The sequence below is a fragment of the Mercenaria mercenaria genome, chromosome 17 (assembly GCF_021730395.1).
Source record: "Mercenaria mercenaria strain notata chromosome 17, MADL_Memer_1, whole genome shotgun sequence".
In the NCBI taxonomy this organism is placed as follows: Eukaryota; Metazoa; Mollusca; class Bivalvia; order Venerida; family Veneridae; genus Mercenaria; species Mercenaria mercenaria.
Genome location: NC_069377.1, coordinates 50,137,778 through 50,156,233, shown reverse-complemented (window position 1 = coordinate 50,156,233; position 18,456 = coordinate 50,137,778). Strand labels below are relative to the sequence as shown.

Below are 18,456 nucleotides of genomic sequence, written 5' to 3'. Positions count from 1 at the left end.
TACATATTTCAAAATCTGTGGAGTCAGAGTCAGCTTATACATTTGGCCTCTTGTTCACAATACTATATTCTACTGAAGCTGCGGACGTACATTAGGATCAGTATATACATTAAGCCTGTATTAAAGAGGAATATTCAATATAGAAAACGAGGACGTATCTCAGAGTCAGTTTACATATTTGGCTTTTATTTAAAAATTTAAGAAGACTATACTATAAAGGCTGCGGAAGCATCTTATTGTCACTTTATACATTTAGCCTGTATTAGAGAGGAATATTCAATATAGAAATTGAGGACGTATCTCAGAGTCAGTTTATGTATGGCTTTTATTTAAGAAGACTATACATACTATAAAGGCTGCGGAAGCATCTTATAGTCAGTTTATACATTTAGCCTGTATTAAAGAGGAATATTCAATATAGAAATCGAGGACACATCTTAGAATCGGTATATATATTTGACCTGTATCAAAGAGGAGTGCATACTGTGAAAGTTGAGGACGCATCTCAGAGTCAGTTTAGATAGTAAGCTTGCATTGAAGAGGAAAACGTACTATTAAATGTACAGACACATCTCAGTGTCAGTTTTCACATTTAGACCCTTAGTAAAGAGGAGTGCATACTATGAAAATTGAGGACGCATCTCAGAGTCAGTTTAGATAGTAAGCTTCCATTGAAGAGGAGTACGTACTATCAAATGTACAGACACATCTCAGTGTCAGTTTTCACATTTAGTCCTTTATTAAAGAGAGGTACCTACTATGAAAGTTGAGGACGCATCTCAGTGTCAGTTTTCACATTTTGCCTCTATCAAAAAATACACATACTATAAAAGTTGCGGACGCACGTCACTGTCAGCTTATAAACCTGTATGAAAGTGCAATGTACAGTATAGAAATCGAGGACATATCGATCTGGAGTCATATATCAGATATATCACAAATACTGTTATTCTTACATGTGAATATTGTTTATAGATACAATGGCAATAATAACAGCTCTGTTCCGAGTATGTTCACCAGAGGTCATGAAATGTGCAACACTCCTCACGCCCGCTAGCACCGGCCCAAACGGAAGTTTCAAGCATTACTAAGATACAGCTTGATAGTTAGACTTTACGAAACTTTCTAAAATTAAGTCTAAAAATGGTGATATTTTACATTATACCCAAACAAAAGTTATCTGACTTGAATGCTTCAGTAGCTTTGATGATCGTAAAGCATTGTATGAAGTTTCAATCCAATACGGTGGTTACATAGGTAGTTGCATGCACACCTTTGACCGAATTTTCCAAGTAAAAAGTGGCCATAAATCTGCATTAAATTCAAGCAAGAGTTATCTTACTTGGTTCTCTCGGTAGGTTTTATGACTGGGACGCACTTAGGTCTATCTTAATCTCAGCGAAAAATGTCTTCGGATTTCTAAAATTAGTAAACAAGAAGGTTATATGTACGTATGTATTCAATTCTAAAGAAAAAAGGAATGTCACACACATTCCTTCAAATAACTATGAACGGTTTTATATCATATATTAAACAATGTGCAATAGCTCTACATTTTCACTTATAAATATGAACAAAACAATCGTATTTCTAACATTATATAGAAGTATGTTCACTTATCAGAATAACTGAAATAAAAATAAATATGAAATGTATTGGACGGGATGGAGTTTTAGACTAGATGGCGTTGAAATGCTATGCACTGACTGACTTGTTTTTGAATGGATTGTATATTTACTAATTTTGGCGGTCACCGCCGCCCATACTAGACTATATCCTTAATTGAGGACTAAACATAGAATAGATACATGAAATACAAATTTTCAATGTACAAAAAGACTGCAATTATGCTAACGTACACACCTAATTATAATATAGCATGAAACCAAGTTCCTACAATAAAGCTATGATAAAAGAAAAAAAAATGAACATAAAGAAATTAACCAAGGAAAATAAAACATCTGCGAATGTCTCTAAATTGTATGATTATTAGATCTATATGTTTTTTATTCACATGTCTGTATATATGCACGGAATTGCTCAACACACAATGATTGGTATCAAACTTTTTTAGGGGAAAATGGCCTTTAGTATGCATTGTAATATAGAATTATATGCCATCTTCCACCCACCCTACAAACGAGAAAATGTCGGTAAAACCGACGTATGCACCTCGAAGTATGATTATTGCATATTAAAAACACAGAAGTGGAATTCATCAACTTGGCAAATACTTCATCTTAGTAGTGAAGCTTCTAAAGAAGTTTCTTAGCACTGTTGAATAAAACTCAGTTGAACACAGTGACTGGAACAAGCAGATAATACGCGCCAATATCACAATAATAAAAAAGGAAGTTATCTTATAGTCCATCTTCGAGGTCAGCGAGGTTTTTTGTACTTTTTGTAATGGAACGGTTTGTTATTTAGGTAAGTGTTGTTCAATACAATTGGGATAATAACTGGTTTCAGCAATTGAACTATGCATCGCCTCAAAAAGGAAGTGGCATTGTGATATTTGTATTTTTGGGATCCGTCAGTCACAATCTTTTTAAGTATTTTGTTGCATGAAAGAAATCTGTAACATAACGCTATTGAATTCATATATTCCTATGAAAAATATAGATGAAATGAAATAACATGAAATTATTACATGCTTATCGAAATATTAGAGTGCAATTTATATATATATCTGGTACTTTCAGAAGTAAGAAACTAAAAATGGGTAAATTTAGTCAAACATAAAATAAAAAGATTTATTTGTTTTACATGCAAAGTCGAAATATATTTTACTTGTGAACACCACAATTTTCATTTTCTCCTGTGGCCGCGCCACTCGTGAAAATATTGCATATGGTGTAAATAAGTGTGAAATAATTGATAGAATACACCCTGTGTTTTAGACAGATGTACATCAAATTATGTCATAGCGATATCTAGTCATTGTCTTTGCAACAATGGACTTTGTCTCCAGGAATCCGCTGATAGCTAGACAAACTACAGAAACCTCACGGATGAAGCATTTTGAAATTTATTTTTCATTGTAATGTATATGAAAATACTAATGCAAAAATATTATTACAATTTAGAGGTGGTGTGCCTTAACGCGATTTTGGCATACTAGGAGAGGTACTTGCCACATGATGACTGGATGTGTGACATTTTTAGAGAAAACTGTCTACATAAATCAGTGAATATGTCATGTATGTGGTTGGCAGAAATATGCCACCATATACTTCGACTGTCCAACTGCTATTTTGTAGAAAATGTCAAACTTCTTTTTCAAAAGTATTTCTATTTTAACTCTGTTTTGGTTATGTGTGTAACATGTTTGTCTAGGTACTATGGTGGCATACTTCTGCCAACCACATATCCATTTATTTATCTCGAAATCTTTTGTGAAAATGTCACTTATTCAGTTATTATCTGGCAAGTGACAAAACTGCATGTTATCCACATAAGTATCGTAACGGAACAAAACTGCCTGTTGGTGCCCATTACTGCCATCCACGTATTCACGTACGTTAACAAGGTCTCTTAATTTTTGTCAGTTAGTCAGTTATGATTTGCAATATCTCTTAATCGCCCCCTATCATTACGGAATAAATTAAAATACATAAAGGGGCATAATAAATATGCAAATTTATCATTCCGTCTGAATGTTATAAATCATATCTATAAGTTATATAAACCATTAATGGACAAGGTGGATATACACTCATTCATTCCGTATAGGGGACGAAAAGTCTAACCGTTAATCATCAGTTTGGGTACGAATATTAACTGGATATCAAGACAACCTTCACAATAACCACTTATTTTGTGTGAATATGTGGATGGCAGAAGTGGGCACTAACATGCAGTTTTGTCCTGTTAACATAATTATCTGGATAACACGCAATTTTGCCACTTGCCAGATAATAACTGGATATGTGGTTGGCAGAAATATGCCACCATTGATGTACATGTGATACAAGACAAAATACATACTTCTAAACAAGCTTACATTTTAATAAATAAACCTTTTCCTACTTCGACTGAACAATTCAGTATATATGTTATGAATAGTAATGGTCTATCAGGTATAAATTTTCAAAATTGAAATTCCCACCTGAGGGTCCGGGTATCTTAAAACACCTTACATGATTTTTAATAAAAATTGCTTTGTACTGAATTCGATAATAAGAATTATGTTTGCATTTTACATGTCTTGTTTTGTTACATTCATTCAGCCGTAAAATTCGACTTGACCCATACTTAACTTGAACTGGTATATCAAACTAGTTATTGATTTGCGACTTTTACATTTTCACCAATGAAATAAGTTGTTGACTGACATGCTGTTGTAATATTTACGGAAGAACAGAACGGTTCCAGCTTAAACGGTTAAATAAAAACATGATTCCCGTTCATTATTTGCCAGTCATTTGTTGTGTACTTAGAACTTTTGACTAGAGTATATATGTGTCTTCTATAAAATAATTTTACTGCAGTACTAAAATAATCGAAACCTGCAACACAGTTCTGACGCTTTTTGTGTTAAGTGTAAAAATACTATTCCCACACTCGAATTGACAATTAGGCAACTTTTAATATTTAAATATATATATATCAAAATATTCAGATTCGTTATTTATCAAACAGATATTTTGATATTCATACTTGAAGTTCCGGAACCGTAGCGATCGGCAAGCCGCATATCAACGGAAAAATAAATTACCTTAAAGGGAAACAAATGTCGGAAAGGACATTTGGTAGCTACTTGATAGTTTATTCCTCTTTACTAACGTAATAAAAGGAGACATGCTTCATTGCTTATTATATATTATACCCTGTATTCTATCGTGACATGGAGTACATTTGATGTTACTGTAATAGAATTCCACATAATTTAAGCCGGACACATTTCGCTGCCTCTCATGAACAGACTCAGTCATCCAGAGTATACTATTGTTTTTCTTGGTTTCTTTCTGTGCTTCGAATAGATCTTCTTTTAGATTTTTTTTGTGCAGACGCTTTCCTTTCCGCGACAATAACGAGATTATATTTTAGACAGCATAATTTATAGTATAATAATAAATGCACGACACTTTGGTCCAGTTTACAGCCTGCGCTTACACATTTGCTATCAGTGCAGATTCCAAATCAAAATCAGCTTCAAAAAGTAATGCTCACTACTTCGTTCAAGTATCAAAAAGAAGAAAGAAAACCAAGGACAGAATCAGTAAGAATAGCCACGTCTAAGAGCGCAACCTCTCCCAACGCAAAACCCTGCACCAGTGTATATATAGATGTGTAGACTATAGAAATTTCTACAAAAGTAAGTAGACAAACAAAATAAATAGACAAAATGGACAGACCAAACGCCAAAAAAACTCTGTTAAACACTACATAGAAAATGAAGACATCCTGAATGATTATTTCAGTCTGTCTTCATAAAAAAATCTTCCTCTCAAGATCATACAGATATTCTCTGAAATAAAAATCCAAGGCTCAGCAGATGCTCAAGAAGACGCCCATATATCATATAGCTCTGTAGGCAGATGCCTGACATGGAAAACTCCAGTCATTCTTGGGTCTCTTACCATACGGAAGTTCGTTGGTACTACTCCCGTGCCCGATCATAATCTTCCTCCGCCATCAAAAGCCGGAAAGTCGTCGTGTGAGTGCCAAGTCCTTAACTTACATGTGCACGTCAGTGCAATGTCAGTCCATGGAATGTGGCGAATTTCAGTATGCAAATATCCCCAGAATGAAAAGTTTTCACTAAACACTTAAATGCGATCTGCAAAAATTGCAGAATTTCACATGTATCAAAGCATGTATAATTACAACTTTAGTGTGCCGTTGTTTATAAAGAAAGGTTAAATCAGTACGCTTTGCCCTATTTTTCAAGTGATAAATAACCAAACTACAAATCCTTTAAGTCCGACCTACACCTTTGTAAGTGTTCGTCAATGAAAAAGCATGTGAAGTGTCTATCTTTTAGTAAAGATTTAAATGCTCTATGTGTATTGTATTATAGTTTATAGTGAGCATCCTAAGTATTATACCCCCCCCCCCCCCCCAAAGAGACATCATAAACCATGAAAACCATTCTCATAATACATTTACAATACATCTTTACAACAACTCAATTTAAAGATTTCAGTATCAATACAGATCAAGATAAAATTTATTTTAAAAACAGCGTGTGATGAATCAAATGTTGAATAATTTTTTGCACCTAACGATTCTTATTTTCAGTATTTCTGTTATTAAGTAAAATATGTGCATGTCCTTCTTATTTCTATATAGAAAATCTGACCGCTATCAGTTATTGACTGGAGGAAATATTCTTTGGTATGGTTGCAACAGACAACATCAGAATTATAGGACTGGTTGATAAATAATAACTTAGGACTCGCATTGCATAAATGAAAACAGACCAGACGACTCGCCTACATGACAGGTCAACCGTCGTCTTTTCTGGAAATTCATTTAATAATACAACATATTTCATCATTAGCAGATTACCCACTGATTACTAACGTATATTTAGGAATTCGATTCATAAGTAAAGGTAAAAGTTCACATTGGTACTTGCACTAAATAACTGGGCGACTTAAAATTATAGGTGACCGAGGTCATGATGTCGCCCTGATGGACTTTCGCTTTCCACACATGAGTCATTTAGATAAACAGTTATAGCTGACCATACGGAACACTAAATATGCATTTATGTTATTTTTCTTCAGAAAATTAACTTTTAATCGTATACATATGCATTGTACATCATACATGCAGTATTAAGGGATAAAAAAATGTTGGCGAAATATCACAGTTGTCTTCAATGGTAGAACAGGCCAATCAGGTACAAAGTCTTTGGCCGTTAGGTACAAAACCCTTAACAAACTTTAACACAATAATTTTGTAAAATAAGGTTTGTTTGGTTTTTTTTGTTTACACAACCGTTCGTTACTCATATTTAAACAGCTTAATAATATTACATATATATTGTATCATAAAACGAGCTGTCACGGCCCATCCTTCGAATAGTTGTATATATTTATGTAAACACGGTTAAGTCGGTTATCAGGGCAGGAACGGAAAAAGAGGGTATTTTAGTGTTACTAATTTTAGCTCATATTTAATCAAAAATGCAATGATCAGCTTAATGTATTCATTTCAATGGTATATAAAAACAGTAAAAGCACTGGGCGGAGCACTGAAAAACGTGATCTTCATCTTATAGATGTGGCTAGGTCAACTAACGAAAGTACTGTTGCAATATACGATCAAAATTGCGTATGATTTAAAGAAATGCGAAGTTTCTTTATAAACAGCTAAATGTAAGAGTTAGGACTCTCACACAATCTATATGTTATCTATGCAGCATTTCTTTTTTCGTTATGTCTAAAACTAACCCCTTGCTAGGTTTGGTTTGGTCTTTTTAATCATCACACTTCCGCTATACAAATCTTCGTGTGCCGATCGGTTGCGGTGTTTCCTATTCCAGTTAGATCATCCGTTACTTTGTGGTGATAGTTGTATCAAAATAAACAGGAGTTGTCCGAGGACAGCAACGCTCAAGTATTCAACAGCCTTGTCAATTGAATGGATATAAGTTGAAAAAGGAGAACAATTTTGTAAAAATACAAAACAGCGTAATGGAAAATGTACAACGCGTGTCACTTCATCACACTGAACAAGACGTGTGAAGTTTCAATCCATTCCCATCAGCGGGTACTGAGATACCAGCTTTATCATACAAAAACTTAACCAAAAACTGCGAAATCGAAAAAGGAGAATAATTTTGGAAAAGTATGGTCATGGAACCTGTACATTGCATGTCAGTTCATTACAGTGAACACGTGTTTAAAGTTTCAATCCATTCCCATTAGTAGTTAATGAGTTACCAGCTTACATACCAAAAACTGCTCAGCCAAAAAAGCCCATAATTTTGTTAAAAAGAATAATAAAGCTTTGGAACCTGTGCAATGTTTTACAGGTTTTAATCCAGTCCCACAAGTGGTCACTGAGATACCACTTGCATACAAAAACTTAACCAAATGGGGACGCTGACGCGGAAGCAGATGCAGACGCCAAAGCGGACGCCGACGCACGGATGAGTCCAACAGCCCTACCTATTCTTTGAATAGTCGAACTAAAAAGTAAAATATTTAGAATTATGTAGCACGCAAAATGCAAACAGGCTGGTTGTGTTGACCATTTTGTCTCACTCGGTATCAACAATGTTTGAAACCTGTTTGGTCTTTTTAGATATTGACAGATAAAATACGTAAGTAACTCGGAGTGAGGCTGGGTGTTTGATCGCAATGCACAGTGTCTGTAGAGTTATTTGTTATGGCTCAGCGTGAAAATTTATATATGTGTTGATCTACAGTAGAATTGTTTATCTAATGGGGAAGAAAATGACTGCTGTTGTAGTGCCGGTTACTGTTCGGAGTGTCGCTAGCAAATCAGTGAGAATAACTGCGGTTATTATGTCATTATTCAGAACCCTCTAAATGCTGCTCATTCTCATTTATCTAAACTTAATTTGTTCTGTAAATTTAAACAAACCTAGTTTCTTTTCTTTTTCGTTTGTTTCACTTATTTTTAATCTGATTATTTCGGCTTACTCGAGGCGGCCTTGTCCGTTTGTCCCGAAATCAATACAATTTAAATTTAAACCCTCCTGTATACAATATCTTATACAGCCAGTTTATAAAAAAACAGTTTACTTATTTTATTGGCAATTACCCCAAATCTTGTACAGAAGCCAGTCAAATAATATTGGAATGCGAGTACTGTGATCACGTGTAAAATGAATGACACTAACTACTGTATAGTGTATAACTGAAATAGTGCAAGGCTTTATGTACCTTAATATAAGATAATCTTCGTTTTATTATCGAGCATTGCATACCATTAAGAGCGCAAGACAACTGACCTACTTATACATGTTTAAAAAAATTGTGCTTACATTTAACAAATCTTTTTTTCAGAAACTGGATAGTTTGCACATTCAATTTCTTAAAGATACCAAATTTCCAAGACAACAGATTGTTGTGCATTACCTTTTAAAAAAGCAAAAATATGTACATAGATAACTGAATTTAAAAAAAAAGCAAAATTCATATTAGGAAATACAATTATTGCAAAAACCAAAGAAATGGTGTTACCCTGCCATAACTATGAAAACAGAACAGATTTTACATAAATTTTAACGAATGATTCGATGATGTCGATTTGACATGTGTTTTGTCCTAAAAGTATGTAAAATTAAAAAGATGTACTTTCTGTTATTCGAAAAGACATTGGCAAGATATCAAGAAAATTTGTATACATATTAAGTGCAATTGCTATAAATAGACTGATCACGGGCTGGGCGACAGGCGCGACATTGACGGGTACAATAGACCTTGAATAAACAAATAAGTTTTTGCATTTTGTTCTATTTCTTTATTGCATAGTTTTGTTCATATTTTGAAAAGCGAATCGCATAAAAATATATACATGTTATTATATATATATAAAAATACTGGCGAATCAACACCAATTTCTATTATAAAACATGATAACAACATGATAATGAACAACATGACAATGACCTACATGACAATGAACAACATGACAATGGGCTACATGACAATGAACATGACAATGGGCTACATGACAATAAGCTACATGACAATGAACAACATGACAATGCCATCAACATCATTTCATTTCTCCTGTAAATATATTTACCAATGATTCTGTTTGCAAAAATTCAACTTATTGGCATCTATATTTTAAATCAGTTGCCGAGGTCTGGCTCATAAAACTTGGTTTGGAGACCGTTCTCAGAATGCAGCCATGCCATTGGTCAGTTCCTACTAGTAGATTCAATGGTCCTATACGACAATGTTTTTGTGTGGTGAAAATCTGAAAAATCTGCTCTTTAATTCATTTCTTAATGAGAAATATTTCATAACCTTATACTTACAGAAAGAAGTCATATCATTACACAGGCGGCAAAGACAGCTTTTACAGGAGGTGTCCAGTTATATTAAAGTTACTTTTAGTTTCGAGACCAGAATCAGACTTCTTTCAATGTTTAATATTTATATTTGAATATACAAATAAGAATGACCTAATCAAACTTGAAAAACTTGAAATAATTGAATGAAAAACAAAAACCATACATTCCACTGGTATCACAACAATGTGTATGTACATCTGTTCAAATAAAATGCACCAAGATATAAAACCTGGCACTGATTTAAAACAATATACCCTTACACAGTCATGTCAGCTAGCATATTAATAGAAAGATGTATATAAATTATGATTCATGAACAATGAAATGATTACACACCGATAAGATGACAATAGTATCTTCACGCAGAATGGACCAGCCATTCTAATTTTAGGTATATACATTATATACATATAGAACGATATCATAGAAGTATTATGAAACAAAAGGAAACAATGCATTGCCTTTCAGTTCTTCTGAAAGACATATAAATGTGATTTCAAGCTTCCAAGAACTGGAGTAAAACTACTGATTTTCCTCAATTCATTTTGTTATTCATAATTCATTACAATACCCCAAAATGATTATAACCTGTACAAAGCAGTGATACTATGTGAATTAATGCCCCCTTTGACATAATCAAATGAACTTGCAAAGTTTTCAAAAACACTTCTAGTGTTTATTAAAAGAATTTCTAAAACAAATGTTTTTACTAAGTCACCTTTTAAAAATTAGAAATTATAATAAAATTCGCCTTATAATTCCATTTTGATAAAATAGTTTACTAAAATAGAGAAAAGTAAATTATATGTAAATGAAGTTATTTTTCCTTCAGACAACAAGTCATTTTGAACTTAAATTTAGCTCCAGCAGCTGTTTTCAGCATGCATAGATGCATTAATGCCCTGAAACAATACCATGTTGAATTTAATGATCTAACAAATCAAGAATTATCTTTTAATAGTAACTCATGGTTATTGATGATATCATTACATTTAACATTAATTATCTTTAACCCAAACTAAAAGTTCAAATCATATAAATTTGAAATAACTAACTACAATACATGCCACTATCTCGAAGAACACTTAGCTTTAAGTATATGAGCCATGCCATGAGAAAACCAACATAACGGGTTTGTGACCAGCATGGATCCAGACCAGCCGCGCAGCTGGTCAGGATCCATGCTGTTCCCTTTTAAAGCCTATTGGAAATGGAGAAACTGTTAGTGAATAGCATGGATCCTGACGAGACTGCGCGGATGTGCAGGCTGGTCTGGATCCATGCTGATCGCAATGCCACTATGTTGGTTTTCTCATGGCACGGCTCAATTATTACAATTAGAGTTTACACACTACTTTCTAAACTTTGTCCTTATTTACTTACAAATTAAATGGAGTGAATCACAAAATGTAATGAAAACACATTGTGAAGTACGTATGCACCAAAACTTACTAAATTTACAAACAGTTTATTTGTCATGACATTAGAAATTGTCATCTGGTTACAGGTTTGAAAGGCATTATTCATTTGAAGTAGGAAATAGCTGGTTTTTTTTTTTAATACATACTGAAGCTTACATTGTACAATATTCGAAAATTTAAGTGCTTTGTTAACTTAATCCATGACAGCTGTTTCGGAGAATTCCATCCTTGCTTTGTTAATATGAGCTAAATCTTATGTCTCAAAGTTACAACATTTTTGAAATGTTAATAACACCTTTAATGACAATTTTTCCTTCTTTGGAAAAAACTTGTAATATTTTTAGGCCTACCCATTAAAATCTCGATTTTTTTTACCAAGCTTGTACATGAACATGCTTGTACATGTTTCCTTCATGCAAACGAATATTTAAGAATACGAAAACAAAAACGTATCTTTCTCGAAATTTTTTGGTCAAATAGGCTGAAATTCGCAACAGAAAATAACCAGTAAAACTTACTTTAGAAACTTTTTACATCTAAAAAAAAAAATTCTCATTGCATTAATGAATTTCTTAAAATGATTACGGTATTAATATTAATGGTACTATCTGGTACTTAGTCAGCAACATAAAAAAGATAAAGATAATAAAAAAGTACTACGTGCAAGACTTTTTTGTTTTTATGTCATGAATAAATAAAATAAAGCCAACAGTATTTGCACACATCTGCTAAAGTAAAATCTAGACCTAAACTGTAACTGTTTTAAGATTATGTGACCAAAAAAATAGAAGGTAGTCTGGCAAACACGCTTTGATTACTTTTCTTTTTTAAGCATAAAATCAACATTATATGTAAGTGGAATGAAACTAGATTTGCAGAAAAAAATGAAATAAAAATTTCTTAGACCATTTGAGGGTCGGGTAATGTTTTGACATAATTAAAACATGTGAAGTAACTTGACATATTACATTATGTATTAATTACGGGTAAAAACCCTAAATGTCACATTTGGAATGACACATAAAATGTTATCAAAATACATTTAAGACTGTTTTTTATGAAGATATAGCAAGATACGAAATAAAATTTACGCCTTAAATTCAAAACAGTTGGATCTCCAAAATTATCTCTTGACATTTAATGTAAGTCGGAAAAAAATCTTTACAAGTGTAAAAATCAACAAATCGAGTACATTTTATCATAAGCTATATCTTTAATCATTCACTTAGTGAAGGTATTCATACATCATAATTATTCACCCATTTTAGAGGCTTCAAAGTCAGCATGTAAAATGGATTTCAGCTATACAGCAGCTTTCAGTATGTCTATAAGTGTTTATTTTGCTGTCACACCGACACATCTAAGGTCATTTAGCATATTTCCTGCTAAGCTCGGATCTACAACCTTTGTCATTCAAAAACTACAGCATGCTCGGATGGGCACCTGGGTAAAACAAGCTAATTAGACGGCTTCTATTCGCAATAGAAACCAAAAAAATGTGATATACCTCGGCTCCACTGTTGTGCGTGATTCAAAGTTGGTGGCCATATCCAATCGCTAGTCATCCTTCAGATAACCTGCGTTCCTAGTTTTGCACCAGTTTAAGCTGATTCTAGTATAAACAAATGACAATACTTCCAAATGGACAAAAGCTGACTGGCAGATAATGGATGTGTCACAAAATGTCCACGAGAAAAGCATATTTCATATTAGCTCTCTACTTGCTAGAATGTTCTCGTTTGAACTGGTTTAGGTTGACTGTCCGCAGAAATTTGATTTGTTTTGGTCAAACTGGGTCATAACATCTCACGAAGGCCTGAATCTACCGTAGCCTAAAATAGCAGCAATTATTTCTTCCATGTTTGCAGGATATGTGTAGATTAGTGTTGAGCGCATACATGATGGGACATGTTTTGGAGCTGCTCCATAGTTAGAGAACATCACAGGTATAATCCTTCTGTTTTGGGACAAGTTGCTGTAATACTCCTCCCGTAGTTTATCAAAGATGTATCTAGCATTCAGTTGACCACTTCGTGGCGATGCCTGGTTTCTCGGGTCTGGTTCTCTTATATCTGCAGCATATGTAGGGGTCACACAAACAATTACATACCTAGCCTGAAAGAATAGGAAATGAACAAATGTACTTTTTATTTTCAGGAGTCGTATTAAATGAGCCGTGCCATGAGAAAACCAACATAGTGACTTTGCGACCAGCATGGATCCAGACCAGCCTGCGCATCCACGCAGTCTGGTCAGGATCCATGCTGTTCGCTTTTAAAGTCTACTGCAATAAGAGAAACTGTTAGCAAACAGCATGGATCCTGACCAGACTGCGCGGATGCGCAAGCTGGTCTGGATCCATGCTGGTCGCAAACCCACTATGTTGGTTTTCTCATGGCGCGGCTCAAATAAATATCCATTATTTACAAAAACTTCAAGGAATTATTTGCAGTGAATAAAACTGTTTCATATAAAGCAATAAATGCAACTTTGTGAGGTGAGTAACAATATCATGGAAGAAAATTCCAAACGTTCTTACCTCACGCACATTTCTATCTATCCAGTCAAGTCTGTTAAGTCTCAAGGCAGCGTATGATGTCTCATCCATATCAATCTTCACCCGGATTCCTGCCTCACGCAGAGCACGGCACATCTCAATAACTTCCTGTATTAACGATTCAGGATCTGTCATCCCATTCCAGCTGTATGTAACGAACACAAAGTCTCCCGACCTTCTGTCTTGATTTTGAGCACTTCCATTTGATCCACTGTTTTGTTGAGCACTTGCCGCAAATCCATTGATTTGTTGCGCACTTGTGGCTGATCCACTAGTTTGAGGAGCACTTGTGGCTGGCCCACTGGCTTGTGGAGCATTCGTAGCAGACTCTCCCCTTTGTTGAGCATCTTCAGAGGTCGAGTTGACTCTTTGAGCACGATCATTTGAGATCTGAACCTGTGGGTCAAATGAGGTCCTGGAATGTACATTACTCAAATACCTGGCAGGTGTATTTACAGAAGTATTGTTCTGTACGTCTGAGCAGTTAAAAGAATTACTTTGAACAATGTTTCTTGAGCCAGTTTGTTGATTGTTTAAGACATTTGCATTATCTGATTCTAAATTGTTCTGATAAATATCATTGACAGAATTTTTTCCAATGGCTGAAATATCTACACTATTTGCACCACTATCACCTCTTTTGCACTCAGAATTGTCACTACCGAAGGACGAAATTCTACTATATAAAGTTTCCCCAATCAAATTAGTATACTGGGGTTGTGGGCTGCTAGTAACAGAAGACCATGAAAGCACAGAATCAGAATTTATTTTTTTCATTTCTTCTTTATCACTGGCTCCTGACGTTCCATGCCATGACTTCCTTAAATCGGTTTCTGGTATTTCATTTTTCTGTGGAGCTGAGTTATTCCGCGGCCTTGGCCCAGTTTTAGGTTTTGCTCCTGCATTGTTACCACAAACAGGACAGTTATCCACCATCTCACCGAGCCTGTGTTGTCCCATATCAGACCTAGAACAAATTGGTCCTCTATTATTTGTCACAATGTTTTCAGTGGGAATACCTCTTGAAACAGAGTTTGCTTCACTATCAACACTTTGTGACTTAATGACCACACTCTTCACAAACGTTTCATCAGAATTTTCAACATCATCCCTTGAGGTGTCTCTACTTTCCTCAGAATCCAAATAGAGCTGGGAAAGTCCACTGCTGATGACTTCTGAAATTCTTGATGAGTCATGCCCATGCCCACCATTTGCAGTTATTCGATGTACTGGCCTGAGCAAACATGGAGTTTTTGGATCACTTTCAAGAGTAAGTCTCTGTGTCTGTTCCGAATCAGACCGTAACCTGCATTCCTCACACTGGCAAAAAACATTGTTTATTTCCCCGTTGATTCCTCTTGGGAAAGGATTCTGTCCAATATTGTTCCTTTCATCCATATTTGGCAATTGTCCAGTAATATACGGTACATAGTTATTTTCAGAACTAGTCATATCACTGCTTCTTCCACTTCTTCCACTTGAACCAGCAGTAGCCGGTTTGTCGAGATCTGAATCAGGGGCTCTGGATCCTGACTGTGTCAGACTCCTTCGTCTAGGTATTCTTCTTCCTTTTTCAGAAGCTCCTGTATAGACTGAGCCATTCAGGTTACTTATTTCACGCTGTACGGAGTTGGGCCTGCTGGGCCTTGAAGTGTTAGAATACTGACCACGACCGTGACACTCTGGGCAGTTGCAGCTACGTGGTTCAGTATTTTGGTATCCGCTGTTAAATGGGTACGGAACTCTGCCATCAGTATATTGCTCTGGATATGCTCTAGCCTGAGCTCTAGTTATACCTAAAACAAAGATAAAGATCTAAATATTACATCAAAACAAGAGGGCCATGATGGCCCTCTACTACTCACCCGAGTTAAGTTGCTTGCTTGCACAAATTTCTTTGCTAAAGCTTAAAAAACAAAAAAATCGGCGGTGGTGAGGGGGGGGGGGGGGGGGGGGGGGGGGGGGCGAGGGTGACCAAGTAAGGGTACAAAACTTCACATGTTGATAATGAAAATTGATGGAAAATATAAAATAAATTAAAAAAAAACAAGAGCTGTCCGTAAGCAGCCAAGCTCGACTATTCGAAATATTGTCACAGAAGCAGGAAATTATTACCCAAAATGTTAAATATCAAAAGAGTTTAAGTTCGAAAGGGGACATAATTTGACCAAAATACATATCAGAGTTATGGGACTTGATGCTATCAACTAGTTTTATAACCCCGAAGAAACATGTTAGGTTTAAATTCAATATCTGCATTAGTTTTGGAGATAGTAACTTGCATGTAAACTTTAACCAGAATTTTCTAAGTCCAAAAGGGGGCATAATTTGTTCAAAATACATGTTAAGAGTTATGGAACTTGACCTAGTGAGGCTGGTAATTGACCTAGAAAAGGAATAAATAAGATTCAAAGCTATATGCCTTTTGGTAATAGCTGTATGTACTTGCACGCAAAACTTTAACCAGAATTTTCTAAGTCCAAAAGGGGGCATAATTTGCCAAAAAATACATGTCAGAGTTATGGGACTTGATTCTATCAACTAGTTTTATAACCCCGAAGACACATGTGAAGTTTCAATTTAATATCTATATTAGTTTTGGAGATAGTAACTTGCATGTAATACTTTAACCAGGATTTTCTAAGTCCAAAAGGGGGCATAATTTGCCCAAAATACATGTCAGAGTTATGGGACTTGTCCCAGTGAGGTAGGTAATTGATCTAGAAAAAGAAAAAATAAGTTTCAAATCTATATGCCTTTTAGTAATAGCTGTATGTACTTGCACGCAAAACTTTAACCAGGATTTTCTAAGTCCAAAAGGGGGCATAATTTGCCCAAAATACATGTCAGAGTTATGGGACTTGTCCCAGTGAGGTAGGTAATTGATCTAGAAAAAGAAAAAATAAGTTTCAAATCTATATGCCTTTTAGTAATAGCTGTATGTACTTGCACGCAAAACTTTAACCAGAATTTTCTAAGTCCAAAAGGGGGCATAATTTGGCCAAAATGAAGGTCAGAGTTATGGGACTTGGTGCTATCAACTAGTTTTATAACCCCGAAGACACATGTAAAGTTTCAATTCAATATCTGCATTAGTTTTGGAGATAGTAACTTGCATGTAAAACTTTAACCAGGATTTTCTAAGTCCAAAAGGGGGCATAACTTGCTCAAAATACATGTCAGAGTTATGGGACTTGACCCAGTGAGGTAGGTAATTGATCTAGAAAAAGAAAAAATAAGTTTCAAATCTATATGCCTTTTAGTAATAGCTGTATGTACTTGCACGCAAAACTTTAACCAGAATTTTCTAAGTCCAAAAGGGGGCATAATTTGGCCAAAATGAAGGTCAGAGTTATGGGACTTGGTGCTATCAACTAGTTTTATAACCCCAAAGACACATGTGAAGTTTCAATTCAATATCTGCATTAGTTTTGGAGATAGTAACTTGCATGTAAAACTTTAACCAAAATTTTCTAAGTCCATAAGGGGGCATAATTTGCTCAAAATACATGTTAGAGTTATGGAACTTGACCCAGTAAGGTTGGTAATTGACCTAGAAAAAGAATAAATAAGTTTCAAAGCTATATGCCTTTAAATGATAGCTGTATGTACTTGCATGCAAAAACTTAACCAAGGTGTGACGCCGACGCCGACGCCGACGCCAGGGTGAGTAGAATAGCTAGACTATTCTTCGAATAGTCGAGCTAAAAATTATGGAGTGGGGGTGGGGAGAGGGGGAGGGCAGGTGCATGTTTGGGGTGGTGGGGGTGACTGGGTGGAGGAGCGAGGTGGGGGGGATGGGGAATACAACTTTGCATGTTGATAAATATTCATGGAAGGTTTAAGGTTTAAAAAAAAAAAGGGATGGGGAGGGGAGGGGGTGTGACCAGGGTGGTGGAGGTGGAACTCCACATGTTGATAATAAATTTTCCCTATGTAAGTCAATGTAAAACAAGGGACCCCTTGGGCATGGCATATATTGAGCCCAGGGTCATGATTTGAACAATCTTGGTAGAGAACCACTAGAGCATGCCACATACTAAATATCTAAGCTCTGGGCCTTATGGTTTGTGACAAGAATTTTTTCCCTACACAAGTCAATTTAAACCATGTGCCTCTCCCCCAGGTGGGGCCAGTTTTAACCTCAGAAGATAATTTAAGCAATCTTGGTAAAGGACTACTACACAATGCTACATACCAAATATCAAAGCTCTAGGTCATGTGGTTTAATTTGGACAAAAGGATTTTCAAAGTTTTTCCCTATACAAGTCTATATAAACCATGTGACCTCTAGGGCAGGGCTATATTTGACCCTAGTGGGATAATTTGAACAATCTTAGTAGATGACCACTAGATGATGCTACAAACCAAATATCAAAGCCCTAGGCCCTGTGGTTTCAGACAAGAAGATTTTCAAAGATTTCCTTATGTAAGTCTATATAAATCATGTGACACCCAGGGCGGGGCCATAT

The 18,456-nt window shown here is 35.3% G+C and overlaps 1 protein-coding gene across 1 annotated transcript in view; it reads right to left on the bottom strand.

Annotated features, from left to right (window-relative positions):
* Positions 1 to 9,429: 9,429 nt before the first annotated feature.
* Positions 9,430 to 18,456, bottom strand: part of LOC123537444 (uncharacterized) — a 38,303-nt gene continuing 29,276 nt past the window's right edge. Inside the window, exons 4-5 of the mRNA XM_045321160.2 lie at positions 13,967 to 15,780; positions 9,430 to 13,542 (exon numbers count right to left, since the gene is read on the bottom strand). Coding sequence (XP_045177095.1) covers positions 13,234 to 13,542; positions 13,967 to 15,780 — 2,123 coding nt within the window. The 3' untranslated portion in view covers positions 9,430 to 13,233. The remainder of the gene's footprint in view (positions 13,543 to 13,966; positions 15,781 to 18,456) is intronic.